The 19,742-nt window shown below is 38.0% G+C and overlaps 1 protein-coding gene and 1 non-coding gene across 7 annotated transcripts in view; both read left to right on the forward strand.

Annotated features, from left to right (window-relative positions):
• Cdk13 (cyclin dependent kinase 13) overlaps positions 1-19,742 on the forward strand; it is a 101,382-nt gene that overhangs the window by 72,809 nt on the left and 8,831 nt on the right. For all 6 annotated transcript variants that reach the window (XM_090332611.1, XM_090332607.1, XM_090332609.1 and 3 more), the window contains 4 exons: positions 4,823-4,924; positions 5,025-5,102; positions 14,691-14,807; positions 16,061-16,192. In XM_090332611.1, coding sequence (XP_090188737.1) covers positions 4,823-4,924; positions 5,025-5,102; positions 14,691-14,807; positions 16,061-16,192 — 429 coding nt within the window. The remainder of the gene's footprint in view (positions 1-4,822; positions 4,925-5,024; positions 5,103-14,690; positions 14,808-16,060; positions 16,193-19,742) is intronic.
• On the forward strand, positions 6,208-6,302 carry LOC150062773 (small nucleolar RNA SNORA76). The gene has a single exon (XR_016535756.1). It is a non-coding gene; the product is annotated as a small nucleolar RNA SNORA76 (small nucleolar RNA).

Raw genomic sequence — 19,742 nt, forward strand, 5'->3', positions numbered from 1 at the left:
GGAAGAAGGTAATAGTTAATGACATAAATGGAAAGTTGATAAGTGCTTACTCTGCCAGATGCTGACCTAAGAAATACCTAATAGCTAGGTACTAGAGATGGAGCTGTTAGCACACATTAGATGGTAATAAGAAGAGTTAGCAGAATTTAAACTACTAAGCCCTACAGAGCATGTAAGACCAGTGGCTGCAAAGGGACATATGGGGTAATTTTTACCAGAATGGTTAATTTCTTTGAGTAAACTGGAGCAGAGACCTTTGTGATTAGTAAGAAAGTTTAATGAAGATCTGGGCAAAGAGCATTCTAAATAGAGGGTAGAAGGAAGTTAGCTGGTGGACAGCCTGGGAAGAGCAAAAGATGGACGTTTGCCTGAGCCAGGTGTGGGGGGGTGGTGGTGGCTTGTGCTGTAACCCATGCTGCTCTGGAGGCTCAGATTTAGAAGATGAGTTTGGAGCCAGCGCATGCAGAGAAGTCCTAGAAACTCCATCTCCAAAATGACCAGCAAAAAGATGGACTGGGGGCTTAGCTTAGCTCAGGTGGGTAGAAAATCAGCCAAGCAAGTGTGAGGTTGCGAGTTCAAATATTCGTACTTACTGGAGCCAAGGGGATTGTTGAGAGAGAAGGCTGTCATGTGGAGAGACACAAGTTCAGTCCAACCTCAGTGTTCAGGAATATCAGCCGAGATGAGTTTAAGTTTTACTTAGTTGCTAGGGAACTTCTGGACAGTTTGAAGGAGGGTGATACATTTTAGCTTAATACTCTTAAAAAAAAAAACACATTGAAATGTTAACAATGAAGTGAAAGGAAGGGATTGAAACAAACAAAAAATCCCTGAATACATTGTTGGAGTAGTACAAGTGAAAGTTACTGCCAACACCTACACAAGTCTCAGACTTGGATTGTAGTTCTTAAAATCACAAAATGTGAGGTTTAGGATCTACTTTGTTTATAAAAATCTGGAGAGAGAGGAATCAAGAATTTCTAGCCAGGTGTGGTGTTTACATACCGATAGTGCTAACATTCAGGCTAAGGCACTAATATCATGAGTTCAAGGTCTGCGCTGTATGGGGAGACTATGTCTCAGAAGAAATGAGGACAAGGTGAGAAAGTAGAAAAAAAAGGGAACAAAAGGCTCTTAAGTCTCCCCCCCCTCCCGCCCCATTGCAAAAGGTAGGTAGCTATTGAAAGGAGGCTTGGAATATATTTTGGGGTTATTACCTGAAGACTCCTTACTTGTCTGAAAAGTATTATTGGTGTTAGAGAGCTAAGCATCTTAGAGCTTGTATAGGTGTTTGGTTTCTCTTTCTTTTTTTAAAATTTTTTTTTGTATTTTTTAAATATTTTTTTGCCAGTCCTGGGCTTGAGCTCAGGGCCTGAGCACTGTCCTTGGACTTTCTCAAGGCTAGAGCTCTACCACTTGAGCCTCAGCACCACTTCCGGCTTTTTCCTACATGTGGTACCGAGGAATCGAACCCAGGTCTTCATGCATGCTAGGCAAGCACTTTAACCTCTAGGCCAAATTCCCGGCCACTCTTTCTTTCTTTTTTTTTTTTTTTTAATTAAATTTTTGTAATACTGTCTTTGAACTTGGGGCTGGGCAGGTGCTCTACCACCAAGCCACACCTCTACCAGGTATATTCTTCTATGTGATTCTATTTTAATTTCTTAGAGTGATTTTGTCAAGCCTTGTAGGGAAGACCACAACTGTTTATCATTTCCCTTGACCCCCTCTTCCTAATGACTAGAATAGAAGCAAAGTATTGGAATCTGTTACCAAATACAAATCATGACAAAAATGAATCTTTTAGAAATATTTGGAAAACTCTTTAATTGATATGCAATTTTTTTCTTTGTGCTGATCTTGGGGCTTGAACTCAGGTCCTACGTTTTATTCCCCCCCACCTCCCCAAGGCTAGTGATCTACCACTTGAGGCACAGGTCTACTTTTAGTAAGTCTCACGAGTTTTCTTGCCCCTGGCTGTTGTTGAGCTATGATTCTCAGATCTCAGCCTCTTGAATATCTAAAATTGTAAGCATGAACCACCAATATGGCTTATATGTTTTTCTCTGGTATAATTAGAAGATATTTTTATCTAGTTTTATATTTTCATTTTTAGAGATGGACTGCTGAATTTGATAAGGAAGTTAATCTTTTTAAAAAGCTAGTTTTAACTGCTCTAAAAAATATTGGCTACAGTTTGATATACAATTTGATCCCTTTAAAATAAATTTCTTCTCTTGAGTGTGTGTAGTTTCCCCATGTAATTTTAAGTAAAATTATTGCAGATTTATATTAGATATTTCTTTGAATTGTTATCTAGTTAACCTATTATAATTTGATTATAGGGCTTGAATGCTTATAGATGCTTGAAATGTCTTCAAAACTCATACACACACACACACACACACACACACACACACACACACACACACACACACACACACACACACACACACGGATTTTGTTCTCCAGTTAATTTGTGTGTGTCATCTGATGTTTTAGGGCCATGTACATTAAGGTGCTGCCTTGTGTGCTGTGCAGGGGGTCATATTGGTGGCAGCTAATGGGGTTGGGGCGCTGACGTTCAGTGAAGTACAAAATATGAAGTAATATGGAGATAAACTACTGAGACTAGAAATTAGATTTTATTGAGATGGATCATTTACTATTTGTGAAGGAGGTACAGGATTTCATTGAGGAAAAGTCAGGAAGGAATTTAAAAGCAGTTAAGGCACAAAAGGTAACATTTTAAAAGTGACTAAAATCTACTTGAACTAAATTAAAGTTCAAACCCTTTCGCATTGTGTGAAGAAAAGTGATATCAGTGAACAAAAATCACTAAGGAAGAGGTGGGAGTTTTTCCTAGTGGTAGAGTGCTTGCCTAGCATGCACAAAGACCCAGGTTAGTTTCATTGGTACCACGTACATGGAAAAGTTGAAAGTGGTGCTGAAGCTCAAGTGGTAGACTCTAGCCTTGAGAAAAGCCCGAGGACAGTGCTCAGGCCCTGAGGACTACCGCCCCCCCCCCCCCCCCCCGCAAAAAAAATCACTAAGGATCAAATAATGTTAATTTGCTATTAAAATATATATCTTTTAATCCTCTATATTATTTGTACTAACGCGAACATTTTTCTGTGGAATACTGTTAATAATGTTCTGTTTGTGGTAATATTGTGATGCCCAGGTTGATTGCTTTTGACTCTAATGCTTAAATTATTGAGAGAAATTTGACCAAGAGGGACAAAGCAGATCAGACAGTTTTCCCTGTCTGGAACTTCAGATCTGTAGTTGGTAAGAGGGAATTGTTATATCCTTTTTCTTTGTTTCCAAACTGATGTCAGCCCATTTATTTGAGATCAGCGTGAACTGACAACACTGCCTTTCTGAAAAAAATTTCCTATGATACGCCTTCTGAGTTCTTGTGATTTAAATGGCATCTAGAAAAAATGAAATTTAGAATTTGTTTGGTCACCCTGAAGTGTATACTTTTAACCCTCGTCAGTTGCAGGACCTCCTCAGATTTCCTAGGACCTGCTTCATTTGTATAAATCAGGACGAATGTGGCCCTTCTCTGTATTTAATAACGTTTAGCTGGCAAGTTTGTATTGTAATGCTTAAACTTGTTTGTAATATGACTTGGCTAGGAAGTGTCTCTTCTGTAGCAAATAAAACAGTATATGTGTATGGACTCTGTTTAGAAAGTGACAAAGAAATTATCCTATAATATATTATGCCTACTGCTTAGTGGTTCTTTGGGAAATAGACTTCCAGAGGCTGCATTTCTTTGCTTTCTATGTGCAAATCAGAGTGTATCCACATTAATGAAATGCTGCCAAAAGATATGCTCTATTATAATTTTTATTCATTCATTTATTTTTTGCCAGTCCTGGGCTTGAACTCAGGGCCTGAGCACTGTCCTTGGGTTTTCTCAAGGCTAGAACTTCTCAAGGCACCATTTCTGACCTTTTTTTGGTCTATGATACGGAGGAATTGAACCCAGGTCTTCATGCATGCTAGGCAAGCACTCTACCACTAGGCCAAACTCCCAGCCCCAGAATTTTTATTTATTTATTTATTTTTTCAGAATTTTTATTAAAAATATTTATTTAGCTGGGCTCTGGTTCATGCCTGTAATCCTAGTTACTTAGGAGGCTAAGATCTGAGGATCTCGGTTCAAAGCCAGCCTGGGCACTAAAGAATGAGAGACTCTTATCTCTAATTAATCATTAGAAAATGGGAAGTGGGGTTGTGGCTCAAGGGGTATGGTGGTAGCCTTGAGGTGAAGAACTCAGAACAGCACCCTGGCCCAGAGTTCAAGCCTCCATGACCCACCCATACACACGCACACACACACACACACACACACACACACACACACACACGAACTCAGAACAGCACCCTGGCCCAGAGTTCAAGCCTCCATGACCCACCCATACACACATACACACGCGCGCGTATGTGTGTATGTGTACCAATAGTGGATCTTGAACTCAAGGCATTGGCGTTATCATTTAGCTTTCTCTTTCAAGGCTGGCACTGTATTCCTCCAGGAATATCATTAGTTGTGGCTTTTTTTGGTGATCAATTGGGATTAAAACTCTTATGGACTTAAAAAAATTTTTTTTTGTTATAAAAATGGTAATATATAGAGGGGTTAAAGTTATATAACTCAGATAAAGAGAACATTTCTTGTTGTTGACAATGTCACCCCTTCCCTTGTACTCTCCCTTCATAGACTTTTCTAAGACACTTTCGTATTTTCCAAAAGAATATCATATTGCAACAAATACTAACTCTAAAGAGTGCCGTTTATGTTTTTTAGCCGGCCATATACTAACAAAGTAATTACTCTGTGGTACCGTCCACCTGAACTGCTGCTGGGAGAAGAACGATATACACCAGCTATTGATGTATGGAGCTGTGGGTAAGATAGGGTCCATTGATGGTTTATTTTACTTAAAATAAATCTGGTGGGGAGTTAAAATCAGGATATTTGGTAATGATGTAATTTATTTTTTCATTAGATGTATCCTTGGTGAACTCTTCACTAAGAAACCTATATTTCAAGCAAATCAGGAACTTGCACAACTAGAATTAATAAGGTAAGCTAATAATGAGTATGTTTGTAGGGCTGTGGATTTTCCATAGGAAGGTAAAACATTTTCAAGTTTCATTTTTGTGTTTTCAGAACAGCATATTTCTCTTGAAGTGGAATGATTTCTAAATGGAGGATGAATAAAAATTCAAATTCTTCCATACTTGTAGTAAATTTAAAGATTTTTTTTTTTAAACCAGGCCTGGGCTTGAGTTCAGGGCCTGAGCACTGACCTTGGACTTTCTCAAGGCTAGAGGTCTACCACTTGAGCCACAACACCACTTCTGGCTTTTTTTTTCTATGTATGTGGTACCGAGGAATCGAACCCTGGTCTTCATGTAAGCATTCTACCACTAGGCCAAACTCCCGCCCCAAGAATAAAGTTGTGTGTGTGTGTGTGTGTGTGTGTGTGTGTGTGTTTTGCCAGTCCTAGGCTTGAGCTCAGAGTCTGAGCACTGTCCTTGGATTTTCTCAAGGGTAGAGTTCTAGCACTTGAGCCTCAGCACCACTTCTGGATTTTTCCTATATATGTGGTGCTGAGGAATCGAACCCGGTCTTCGTGCATGCTAGGCAAAGCACTCTACCACTAGGCCAAACTCCCGGCCCCAAGAATAAAGTTTTTTAAGACTTGGAGCATGGTCTGGTGGTAGAGTGCTTGTCTAGCATGCATGAAGCCCTGGGTTTGATTTCTTGGTACTACATACAGAAAAAGCCGGAAGTGGCTCAAGTGGTAGAGTGCTATCCTTGAGGAAGTTCAAAGACAGTGCGGAGGCCAGGCCTCTCAGTCCTAGCCCCAGGACTGAATCCCCTCCCCAAAAAAGATGTTTGATAGTAGGTGTGGTTTTATAGAATTTTACTTTCCTTAATTGAACAAAATGAATGTGAAGCAACAAATAGAGAAAGATCCCTAATTTTTCTCCTAATCTGAAAAATATAACTCAGAAACAGAAAAGATCCCATTACTAGATAGGTTGGTAGTAATTATTTTTGCACTCTGTTCTTATGTTTTGGGTAAGATTTGTTTTACTATAGGGTATGGCAGATACGTTAGAGCTGATTTCTTCTCTAGGTATACTATAGCTAGCCTGTTAAGACCCAAGCTAGAAATTAGGATGCCTTATCCAGCTGTGGTGTCCGAGTACAGATTCATACATAACTGGGGCCACCTGCCACTTGTAGGCAATCCCTTTAACCATGAATGACAAGGGGAAAATAAAAAGAAACTAGCTCACTTCAACACCAGAGCAACTGGTTGCTTTTCCTACTCTGTTTTTTTTTTGGGGGGGGGGGGGGGGGGTCTTAAGTCTTTTTTGGTCCTGGGGATCGAACCCAGGATTTTAGACTTGCTATAATGCTTTGTCACCAAGCTACATCCCAGGCGGCCTCACCTACTCTTGAAGCAAATGTCTCAGACATGGCTGAGGGGATTTGAAACACAGTAGTTTAATAAAATGACCAGGAGAGAATCCCAGTTCCTTTAAAAATTTTTATGGGGTACTATTTAGGATTTCCAGCTTGCTAGTCTGGTGCCTCTACCATTCGAATAAAGCCTATAGACCTGCTTGTTCTGGTTACTTTGGAGGTGGAATCTAGCAAACTCTTCTGTTCTGGAAATTCTTGAACTACAATCCTCTGTATCCTACAATCCTAGCCTCTATGATCCTAGCCTATTCTCTACAATCCTAGCCTCCTAACTGGCTAGGATTACAGGTGTGACCTATTGGTGCCTGGCCCAGTACTGTTGCTTGGTTGCTATTGTCTGGATACCTCAGACTGGAGAATTTGTAAGAGTATTCATGATTCTCTGAAAGCCGCAAGTTGCGTCTGGTGGTGGCTTTTATTGAGACTCTGCAAAGTCCTAATGTGGCACAGGGAGAGGCAGCTTAAGCTAGCCAGAGAGAGCTAGCTATTAAATAAAGGCCCTTCCTTGATAATCCATCAATCAATGAAGCCCTCACAATCTTCCTACCTCTTAGAAGTTCCACTTCTCAAATACCATTGATATTTGACTCAGGATTAAGTTTCTAGAAAACACATGAAATTCAGAAGACATTTTCAAACCAAGCTACAAGAGGATGAGAGCTAACTGTAAATACCTAAAATAGTTATCTTACATAACTTTTTTATTATGTGACAGACAAGTAACCCAGAGTTAAAAATAATAAGTGTACATTTACAAAAGTGTCTTATATATTAATATAAAAGGAGAATGAGAATAAACTCAAGCAATGAAATTCTGTGAGACACATGTCCAGTTATTCACCAAAAAATCAGAAGTGGAGCTGTGGCTAAAAATGACAATGCCTTGTACAAAAAAGCTTAGAGACATCACCTAGGCCTTTGTTCAAGGTCTAGAATTGGCATAAAGCAAAGCAAAGAAACAGTCTCTTCAATATCTGAAAAGTGATAGCCAGGCGCTGATGCTCATGCCTGTAAATCCTAGCTCCTTAGGAAGCTGAGATTTGAGGATCTTGTTCAAAGTCAGCTGGGCAGGAAAGTCCCTGAGACTCTTTTCTCCAGTTAACCACCAGAAATTCAGAAGAGAGGATTTTATTAAAAAAAGGAAGGAAAGAAAAAAAGAGAGTAATAGCTCAATTATATTAGTTCACAGGTTAGACCTGTGCTTAGTTTTAAATGTAGTAATGACATTTCATTCATCTATGGTCCACATATGATGGTGGTTCCATAAGATTATATTGGAGCTAAAGCATTTTCAGTCACCTAGTGATGATATCATAGTGCAAAGATTATTCATGTCTATAGTGTTGCCAAATGAGCCTAATGTGATGCCAGACATGTAGAAGCATAGCATGTTCAATTAGATAAGTACATAATACTTGAGAATAATAACTATTTGGTTGGTTTATGTATAAATGTTCAATAATTTTTATAATTTTAGTGTATAGTATTTGTACTTACTAGAACAAAGTTTACTATAAGGCAGTATGCCATGTTTCATGGGAAACAATATATATCTGTGTACTGCCTCTTGATGCATTGAGTTCATATCAGCTGATAACATCCATCATGTACCATCTAGATTTGTGTAAGTAAACTCTATCATGATTATACCAACAGTCATCTAATGGTATAGTTCTCACAATATACCCAAGTTTGAGTCTTGTATTACTTACATGAACAATATAACTATAAATGTAGTTTCTTATGAAAGGACTGTAGAAAAATACTGGAAGGGTGATTGGTCAAGAAGCACTGGACACATTAATGGGACATGTTAAATTGTGACCTTGTACCGCCATTTGAAGATTTAAAAATTAAAAAGAAATAAAATGAAAATTAGATAGAAATTGACCTTAGCTATAAAGTAAAATTTCTGAGATCACTTATTTCCTCTAAATTGCCCCTACAACAGAAAATCCAAGCATATGAAGTAGTACTATCAAAGCATTACTCAAAGAATCAGGCCGCAACATTTTCATGGATAAAAGGCTTATAAATCTTGCAGAAACAAGTAATTGTAACATTCTTTCAACCATTTCGTAACAATGCAGTTAGAAGGAAGCTTATCCAAACTTTAGCCCCTCTGTAAGTAAACACTAGCTGATAGGACAAACTGTCTCATTAGTTTGAGTGGATGACCAAAGAGGTAGATATAGTTCAGTTTTCTTTTTTTCCCAACTTGATTTAGGTAAGAATGGACAAATGCATTTCTTTGCAAAAAAAAAAAAACATTGATGTATAATTAAGAATGAGTATATGAATTCAAAAGTAGAAAAAAATGTAAAAACCTAGAGGAATTTAGCATACTGATTGAATAGAAAATGTTTTTAATTTCTGACTTTATGCAAAGAACCAAAAATTTTTGATGCTGTCTTATGGGTATGACTCATGCAAAAACACTAATGCAGAATTCCATTCAATGACTCCTCTGTTCAAGACAAAGCCAAATGTCCGAAGATTAGAGAATGTACATTTATAAATTTTTCCTGAAAATAAAGTGCTTAAGTTATGTGTGTGTGTACTTATTTATTTATTTTTGCTATTCTGTGTGGCTCATTTTTTCAGTTAAACTGTAATTGGTCCTGGTAATATTGCATGCTGTTTTTTTTCTGGTGGTTAATTGGAGTCTAATTCCCAGCTACCTTCAAACTGTGATCATCAGACCTCAGCTTCCTGAGTACCTAGGAGTTACATGAATGAGCCACCGATGTCGAATGTAAACTTGAGTATAAAGTAAAGACAGGACTGTCGTGTTTGAATGTGGTCACACTGAACACATATGTACATAGAATATATCAGAGAATGACTTAAAGTGCCTCAGAATAAAAGGTTTGGTAAAATGACAGGAAATGTGTTATCTTACATCTAGAGACTAAGAGCTATAATTTTTTTGGTGCAGTTCTAGATAGCTTAAGGATAGCTTTCTACCATCAGAGCCACAGCTCCACTTACAGGTTTTTTGTTACTTAATTGGAGACCAGAGTCTCAGACTTTCCTTCCTGACTTTGAACTGAGATCCTCAGAGCTCAGTTTCTGAGTAGATAGTATTACAGGTGAGAGCCCTGGTGCCCAGCCAAGACCAGTAACTTTTTAGAAAATGCAGTGAAGAGAAAAGGTACCTTTAATAAAGCCATTACTGATTGTAATCCAGTAATATAAAAACTGTAACAGTCCACTTAAATTTTAGAGTGATTTGAAAAACTTGAAAGCAAAATGCTTTTGGCTAGGAGACCACAGATACTTTTTTTTTTTTTTTTGTGGCAGAGTGGGGATTGGTCATAGTCCTTGAACTTGGGACCTGGGTCATGTCTCTGAATTCTTTTGCTCTACCTCTTTGAGCCACAGTACCACTGCTGGCTTTGAACCACAATCCTCAGATTTCAGCGTCCCCAGTAGCTAGGATTACAGGTGTGAACCATCACCACCTGGCTGATTTTTTTTTTAAGCTAGTAGTTTATCCTATATTAACATTTCTAGTAAGAATTTTCAAATACTTGTTTGAAATTGGAGAATTAATGTTTGGGACATTTAACATGAAAATATCTGGGGAAGTGATGAGAACAGTCACCGTGGCTCAACTTCTATATTCCTAGCCATTCAGGAAGCTGAGATCTGAGGATCTCTGCAACCTGTCTGAGGAGGAAAAGTTCCCGAGACCCTTACTTATCTTCATTTAACCACTAGAAAACCAGAAGAGGTGCTGTGGCTCAAAGGGGTAGAGCTGTAGCCTTGATGGAAAAAGCTCAGAGACAGTGCCCAGGCCTTGAGTTCAAGCTTCACAACTGACAAAATAAATACATAAAACCCAAATTGTCCTGATTGTAGTGACTAAGTTCACTTTGACACAGTCAGTATGTAGCTGAGTCTGTAGAATTGTAAGAGAAAACTAGGAATAAATAAATTACAGATCATAGAATATAGTATTGGTAAATCAAGTGGAAGGATGGATAATATTTATTGATTATTGTGTGCTACTTCATAAGCCCTGAGGATACAGTAGAGACGGGGGAGGGGGGGAGGAATCCATTTGTTTTATTTCTAGTTTCTGTTTGGGAAAGTGTACTGATAAAACATAATGAAAATCACCAGATTTTGAGGGTAGAGGAGTGGAGAGTGTTGGGAGAGGTATGTATAAGGTCCCCCATAAGGTGATACTTGAGCCAGAGGTCTGAATGAAGTGGAAAACAGTGTAGTAAAGACCCTGACATGGAAGTATTGAATGTATTCATTGGGTATGTTTAAGTCCACCCACTTGGTAGTATACTGTACAGTTAACAGAAGGGACATGATGGGCTAGCAGATTCTCACTTGGACGAGCAGTATTTCAGAAAGCTTTGTTAACTTAGCTTTAATCCATTTAAGTTAAAAAAAAAAACCAAAACACCCTCACGAAGAACCTGGAATTGTTAACCTGATAGGGATTTGAGAGAATAAAGAGAAAATTTTACCATGCTTATATATTAGCATATTTTTATATATAGTAAGATGGTTCCATTTAAAGTTAGGAAAATAAACTTTGTGATAACAGAAATAAATACTTCGGTGTGGCAAAGTATAGTGAAAAGAGGCATGAGATGTAGATTTCTATAAACTGGGTTCACATGCAAACTTTAAACTCTAGTGGATCAGGATAAGTTCTATACTGCTTTGAATTTGTTTCTTCACAAATAGGACTAAATAGATACGCCTTGCCTTGTGTACATAATCTCAACTATTCAGAAAGGCAGAGACCAGAATAGGCTAGACCTCATTTCATTTTGTAAGCCAGATACAGTAGTGTACATATGTGTAATATCTACTCAAGAGGTATAGATATGCGGATCAAAGGCAGTGTTGAGGAAAAACCTTGACACCCACCTGAAATAGAACTAAAAAGTCAGAAACACAAGGCAGGGGCAGGGCCAGGGCCAGGTGGGTACATGGGTAGAGCACCTGCCTAGCGAGTAAGATGCCCTGAGTTCAAAAACAAAACAGGCTAGGCTAGAGTTTTAAATAAAATGCAAAGTAAAGTTTCCTAGACCATACTTCCCCGCTGATCTTCTTTTCAGTAATGTTTGTTTCCCTGATCTAAAGGATCAGCATTACATGATTATATGTAAACCTGTTAAAGAATGGTAATACCAATCAGAACCTGTTAGAGAATTTCACAAATAGTGATAGTTCTATTTTATTTGTAATTTGCTAGATGGTTCTAGAAGATACCATAGGCAGATAGAGTTCTGTTACAGAAGTACTGTGGGTTAAAAATGATGTGGAGAGTATAGAAAACAGACATGAATGAGGATGAATGAGGGTAAAAATGTTTTTGGTTAGACATGGAATATCCATTACACAAAGGTCATTTTCAGCCCAGATCTATCACTAGAGCCTTTATATTCTGCAAAGCACATGCTTATGAAATAACAAAGCTAAATTATGGAAGAAATTAAAAGATTAGAATTAAAAGTTCTGACATCCCTCTCCCCTTTGCCACATATATACAAAGCCACAGGCCTAGTAAAGGTTTTTAACTGTTAAAGGATTGACTTTAACAGTATTTTAGTTTTAAAAGTTACATACCTTTTCTCCCTCCCCCCCAAAAAAATTGCTGGTGTGAATTCTTGGCATGCTCACACTTCTGAATGTCTGGTTTAATGAAGTCACACTTGGATCTTATCTGTGATGTGTTATTCTCAATAGTCTTTTAATTTTGTGTATTTTGAAATTACTCAAAAGCAAGTAAGTAATAGTAGTCTTGTACAGGTTTTAACTTACTTGAAGTCTTTTTTTATTCCTTGCCATTCGTGGGGCTTGAACTTGGGGCCTGGGCACTATCCTTGGATAGTTTTTGCCCAAGGCTAGTGCTCTACCAGTTGCCATAGCACCACTTTTTTCTGATTATGTCGCAGTGAGGAATTGAACTCAGGGCTTCATGAATGCTAGGCGAGCACTCTACCACTAGGCTATGCTCCTGGCCCCTGAAGGAATGTTTTATACTGGATTTTACTGAAGCTCATTGGTGTTATTTTTCACTGCATGAATCTTTGTGTGTGTGAGCATGCACATGCGTGTGCATGTGTGTGTACATGCACCAGTCCTGAGACTGAAACTTGGAGCTTGGTAATTTTTTACTCAAGGCTAGAGCTCTACCACCTGATTTGCAGCTCCACTTCTGGCCTTTTAGTCTCATGGACTTTTCCTTCTTGGACTGACTTGAACTGAGATCCTCGGGCCCCAGCCCCTGGAGTAGCTATGATTACAGGAGTCAGCCATTCTGGAAGGCTGAATCTTTATGGTGATGATTTTTGTAACATTATGTATTACTTTTGTTGGGAGGAATATTGACTTACTCAATTGAGCAGATCTTCCAAATGTAACATTGTATGGTTTGTTATAACCCTAAACTTGTGAGAAAGCCATCATCATTCAAGCTCATTACATTTTCCAGCATTCTAATTTTCCTTTGAAAGGTAGACTTTCTTAATTTATAATACTGTTGTGTTCCTTGAAATGAACTGTTGTGTTCCTTGTCTTGGTTTACATTTGAGAAAATACTTGACAGATACGTAGAACTGTTATGAGCAATAGTTGGTTTCTGTAGCTAAAAGTAGTGGCTCATATAAAAGGTAGCCACTTAGTCTGCAGTTCAAATAACTCCACAAGTTGTTCTCCTTGTGGTAGTACACCTTTTTTTTTTTCTTTTTTTTGGGGGGGGGGCAGTCCTCGGCTTGAGATCAGGGCCTGAGCACTGTCCTTGGGCTTTCTCAAGGTTAGAACTCTTATCATTTGAGCTTCAGCACCACTTCTGGCTTTTTCTAGGTATGTGGTACCAAGGAATCAAACCCGGGCCTTTGTACATGCTAGGCAAGCACTCTACCACTAGGCCAAACTCCTGGCCCCTACACTTTTTTTTTTTTTTTTTTTAACATTTTTTCTCTTGCCCTTTATTGGTGGTACTGGGGTTGAACGTAAGAGCTTCATTTTTGCTCAGTTGTGTGGCTTTTGTGTTCACAGTTGATACTCTGTATCACACCACTGGAGCTCTACTACAGCCTGGATTTTTTTGGCTGTTAATTAGACATGGAGTCTCACAGACTTTTCCCAAGCTAGTTTCAAACTGTGATCCTTCAGGTACTACCCTCGTGAATACCTGAGGTATCTAGCTCTGAATTTGAGATTGTTTCACAAAGATTATAAGAATAATACGTCTTCAGCAGGTATTTTGTTTTTTTGTTTTATTAAAATCCAGATTTGGGGTTTGAACTAAGTAAGTCTTGAGTGTTATCCCTGAGTTTTTTTGCACCAGATTTGAGCCATAGTTAGACAGACTTTGGTGTTTGTTTTTGGTGGTTAATAAGAGATAAATCGGGTGGGGAGTTTGGCCTATTGGTAGAGTGCTTGCCAAACAGGCATGAAAACCCAGGTTCCTTTCCTCACTCAGTACCACATAGAATAAACCTGAAGTAGTGCTGAGGCTCAAGTGGGAGAGCTCTAGCCTTGAGAAAGCCTAAGGACAGTGTGCAGGCCCTGAGTTTAAGCCCCAGGACTGGGAAAAGAAAAAAAAAAGTCTCCCAAACTTGGCTGTATGTACTCGTATGGAACCTTGATCCTCAGATTTCAGCCTTATGAGTAGCTACGATTATAGATCTGAACCACTAGTGCCAGGTATCTGCTGTCTATAAATTATTCATAATATTATTTAAAAATTTTTTTGATGGCAGTAGAGTTTGAATTCATGGCCTAGAATTTGGTAGGCAAGTATTCTACTTTTCAGCTATGCTTACAGCCCTCTGCTATTATAGAGTTCTTTCTATTCGTGGAAAAAGTGAGGGCAAAAAATATTCTTTAATTTCTTGGCATGATTGTGTGTGCATGCACATGTGTGTTGGTGTTGGTTTTAAGACATAAGCCAGATGATTTGAATGTCACAATAAGATTTTTACTTTTGAAAAAAGGGTCCTTTTCTAAAGCTGGAATGTTTGAATTGTTAGACATATCTACTAAATGGATGGCCTACATATTTCTTTAGGCCTCTTATATTTTATATTGAGGATTTAACATTTGTTCATATTAAAAATGAGTTGCTGTTTCATATAACATACATATTATTTCTGTGTAGTGTATAGTGATGCACTTCTTTTTGTGTGTTATTTAGCCGTATATGTGGCAGTCCGTGTCCTGCAGTGTGGCCTGATGTAATCAAACTACCATATTTCAACACCATGAAACCAAAGAAGCAGTATCGTCGAAAGTTAAGAGAAGAATTTGTTTTGTAAGAAAGGGATAATGCTTAAACATCCATATTGCATTGAATTTTTTAAAGTTATTATGAATTCTAAATGTCACACTATTCTCTTTTGGGGACATTTCTAGGGTATTTGGGGTTTTCTTTGCTACATGCAAATTATCATTTATTATGGAATCAGGGATTTGGCTTGTATGTTTCATTTGGTGATTACCTTGAAGAACTTTTGTTTAGGAAATTATACTTTCAGTTTTTAATTTGTAACAAAATTTTTTTTTTTTTTTTTTTTTTTTTTTTGCCAGTCCTGGGCTTGAGCTCAGGGCCTGAGCACTGTCCTTGGGCTTTCTCAAGGCTATAGCTCTACCCTGAGCTACTGTACCACTTCTGGCTTTTTTCTATGTTTGTGGTACTGAGGAATCGAACCTGGGTCTTCGTGCGTGCTAAGCAGGCACTCTACTACTAGGCCAAACTCCCAGCCCATGTGTAACAAATTTTGATATTTAAGTAAGTATAGGAAACATACTATAAAATGTTAGTATTTAAAGTTTAATTTTTTGCTAGATGCTAATGCCTCATACATGTAATCCTATCTATTTAGGAGATGTAGATCTGAGGATCCCACTTTAAAACCAGCTCAGGCAGCGAAGTGTGTGAAATTCTTACCTTTAAAACACTATCAAAAACTATAGAAGCCTGATGTTGGTGGCTCATACTTGTAATCCTAGATACTCAGAAGGCTGAGATCTGAGGATCCTGGTTCAAAGCCAGTACAGGTATGAGATTGTTACCTCCAATTAACCACCAGAAAATTGAAAGTTGGTTAATACGATGGAGTGCTAGCCTTGAGCTGAAGAGTTCAGGGACAGCACCCAGGCCCAGAGTTGAAGCCCTGTGACTGACAAAAAAAAATTTAAAAAGTTAGAAATGGAGATTTGGCTCAAGTGGTAGAGTACCAGTCTTAAGCAAAAAATCAGTTGATGAGAGCACAAGCCCCTGAGTTCAAGCCCCAGTACTGGCATGCAAAAAAAAAACAAAAAACAAGTAAAAATAAGTAATGGTTTTAATGAAAACTAAGAGCTAGGCATGGTTGGCATATGACACTTAAGTTCAGCACTTGGGAAGCAGAGGCAGGAAAATTATGTATTGGAAGCCAGCCTGGGCTGTACAGTATGACCCTGTCTCAAACAGTAAACAAAATTTACTTTAAAAAATAAAGTCCAAAGAATCATCCAACTTGTGTCTGAAGAATACATATGACTTTTGTAATCCTCTCATGCTAGTATTCCTGCAGCTGCACTAGACTTATTTGATTACATGCTCGCCTTGGATCCTAGTAAGCGTTGTACCGCTGAGCAGGCTCTTCAGTGTGAGTTCCTACGAGATGTGGAACCCTCAAAAATGCCTCCACCTGAGTAAGTGATCTTTCACTTGATTTGATTCCACAGGGCTAGAACCCGGAGAATTTTAATAGAACCTGTATATGATGATCTGAAAATATTCCATGCCTTGTTGAATCAAAAGAACCAGAAAGATATAGGTAAAATAGAAATCACAGACATGTCACACCCAGAATGCAGATGCATGCTTAATGTTTAGCTAACACAGGACTAGCAAAGGCAATTCTTTTCTACCTAAGGAAGGACTGATTGACTTCAAGACTTTAATCTATTTAAATTCCTCAGAATCTACTGCTGGTATTTCTACCAGTACTTACACTGAAATTTTGAGTGCTATGCTAAACATTTTTTGTAGATGAAAAAGAATCCTCCAAGGTAGGTATTACTATCACCACCATTTCACAGATGAAGAAGCAGGCTCAAGGAGGTTAAAAAACTTGCCCAAGAATACAAATATAGTGAGGAGTGGAGCCAACCCTCAAACTTAGTTTAATATAAAAATGAAAATATGGAATTATTCTGACATTTTAACATTAAAATCCGTATGAAAAAGAATTTGATTCCACATACACAGATATATATGTGGAATTATTCCCATAGTCCAATAATCTTTGCAGACTTATTTATTTTGAAACTTGACAAATTAATTCAGAGTTTACACATTGTATTTTGTTGCTATTTCTCTTGTGTCTTTAACCACTTTTTAGGGACTGCTTTTATAATGTTCACTCTTCTGTTTTCTTCTTTTTCTTTCTTGGTGTTGGGAAATAGAGCTGAGGTGAGGCCCCCCACACAAGTCCTCTACTACGAAGTTACATCTCCAGCCCTGGCATTTGCATTTTTTTTAGGAATCTAAGATGGCTCTTTAGCAGATGTGTGAAAGCTATGATCAGCATTAGGTTAGCAGCTTTCAATGCAAGAAGACTGCCTTCCTGATGTGTGCTCTATTCCTTCACAGAATGTACCGTCATGTCCCAAGTGGTAAAAGTGTATGCGTATATTTAGTTGTTTAAACTTTTCCAAACAAGGGTTTAAACAGTTGGAAATGAAATTTTCAGCGAACTTTAAATAGTGACATTTTAAAGCAGTTCAACTGGAATAAGTCTACCTGAATATATATTATGCCCTTTCAGGGTCCAACAAAAATCATTTAGAAAATGTAAAACTATTCGTCATTTTTTCTCCTCTTGAACTTAAATTACTCCTGCCGGTTTTTATTCTAATTCTAATTAACATATTTTATTACATTCTTTTGTACTTATTTAAAGATACTTATTTATCAGTTGTGGGACTTGAACTTGGCCTGGGCCCTGTCCTTGAGCATTTTCTGCTCAAGGCTAGTACTCTACCACTTTGGGCCACACTGCCACTTGTGGTTTTCTGGTGATAAATTGAAGATAAGAGCCTCACAGACTTTCCTGCCTGGGCTAGCTCGAAGTGGAATCCTAGGATCTCTGCCTCCTAAGTAGCTAGGATTAAGAGATATGAATCACTGGCATCTGGCTTAAGAAAATGTATTTATATGAATAAAAATATAACTTTAAAACATGCTGATAATGTTCCATAGCAGTATATTTCACTGTATTAGTAGTATATATTTCAATTTTAAAAAATTAGTAAATTCTTTTGACCGGGGAAGATGATAGGGCTAAGAAACTTTTCCTCACATAGTTTGCATAGTAATTGGTTAGTACTATTCTAGAATGTGTACCCTTGTAGGTTAGCATTTGAGAATGAAAGAATTGTGTCAACTCATTGTGTTTGAACTCCTTCATTATGTACTGAAAGTAAGTCTCTCTTTCTTTCTTCCTTTCTTTCGGTTGCCAGTGGCTCATGCTTGTAGTTGTAGCTACTTAGGAGTCTGAAATCATGTAGGATTGAGTTTTGAAGGCAGTTTGGATAGAAAAGTACAAAGCTCTTGAGTTCAAGCTCCAATGCCACCTACTTGCCTTTCTCAGTCTTTTGTTTTCCTTCTTGTAGTGGTTCTAGGGTTGACTCATAGCTTTGTGTTTGTTAGGTAGGCATTCTATTGTTTGACCAAGCAGGTCTTTTTATCAAAACTTACTTGAGTGCCAGTTTTTGGTTACACATGCCTGAATGACAGTGCTCAGTAGACTTGGAGGCTGGAGGTCCAAGAGAATTCAAGACCAGCGTTGACTGTAAGAAATAGTCTCAAAAGAACAAATCTGAAAATTCTCTATTAATATTCTTTCTGCGAAATAGTTTATTATTTTTGTTCATGCATTTCCCTCTCCCCCCAATGGCATTAGTATACAGTACTTGTTTTTTAGGTCTGTCATGGGGCTTGAACTGAGGGCCTGGGAGCTGTCCTGGGAGCTCTTTTGTTCAAGGTTAGCACTCTACCACTTTGAGCCATAACTCCATTTCTTGTTTTTGAGGAGTTAATTGAAGATAAGAGACTCACAGGGACTTTTCTGCCCAGCTGGCTTTGAATCACCATCCTCAGACGTCAGCTTCCTTGAGCAGCAGCCAACACTAAGGTGTGAGCCACTGGTGCCTGACTTCAGTAGTTTTTGCTAAATGACTTCTTTTTTTGTCAGTCCTGGGGCTTGAACTCAAGGCCTGAGCACTGTCCTTGGACTTCCTCAAGGCTAGTGCACTACCACTTGAGCCACAGTACCACTTCTGGCTTTTTTTCTGTGTATGTGGTACCAAGGAATCGAACCCAGAGCTTCATGAATGCTAGGCGAGCATTCTACCACTAGGTCATGCTCCCGGCCTCGCTGTACTGCTTTATAAATTAAGACTTAATTTTTATCATCAACACACGTATTTACATCTTTCTATTTAAAGTATATGTTCTGAGTGACACATGCCTTCAGTCATAGGTAGCCACTTTGGGATGCATCAATCAGGAGTATCAAAGTTCTAAGCTAGTCTGAGAAATCAGTTAGACTCATTCTCTCCCAACTTAAATGGCAAGCTAAGTGTAGTCTGAAGTTCCAGCTATTCACGTCTCTAATCCCAGTTACACAAGAAGGTGGAGTTTAGAGGGATTGGTCCAAGTAAAAATAAAAATGCAAGACTTTACCTGAAAAATAAAGCAAAAAAAGGAGTGAGATCATGAGGCCATGAAGTAAAGTCCCAGACTCATAAAGGCATATGTATATACATGATAACAAACAATTAAGGATCATTCTGTGAGTAGTAATCTATTATGGAATGTATTCTGTTATTTACCAATCACTATATAAAGCAGTCAGGTTGGGATTATTAAAGACATTGATTCAGTACTTAAAAATGTTATATATACATGTAACTTTTTATATTTTCTAAGAGTAGCTTAAAATAGCTTAAAGGTAAGAATTGGAAGAAAGGTGTGATATTCCTTTGAAAATCAGGTGTATCAAACTAGTCAATTTTTTAGGAATAATCAAATGGGAGTTATGTAGTAAGTAAATCAGAAATTACTCCATTTGATCCTATTCAGTGCCCTGTCAGACTTTGCTGATGTGTTTAAGGGAAAAAGTACAAATAATTCAACAGTGAATTAAACTGGCAGCTAACCTGTAGGTTTCTTTTCTTTCTTTTTTTTTTTTTAACA

Source organism: Megascapheus bottae, chromosome 5 (genome assembly GCF_031878675.1).
Source record: "Megascapheus bottae isolate mThoBot1 chromosome 5, mThoBot2.hap1, whole genome shotgun sequence".
Classification (NCBI taxonomy): Eukaryota; Metazoa; Chordata; class Mammalia; order Rodentia; family Geomyidae; genus Megascapheus; species Megascapheus bottae.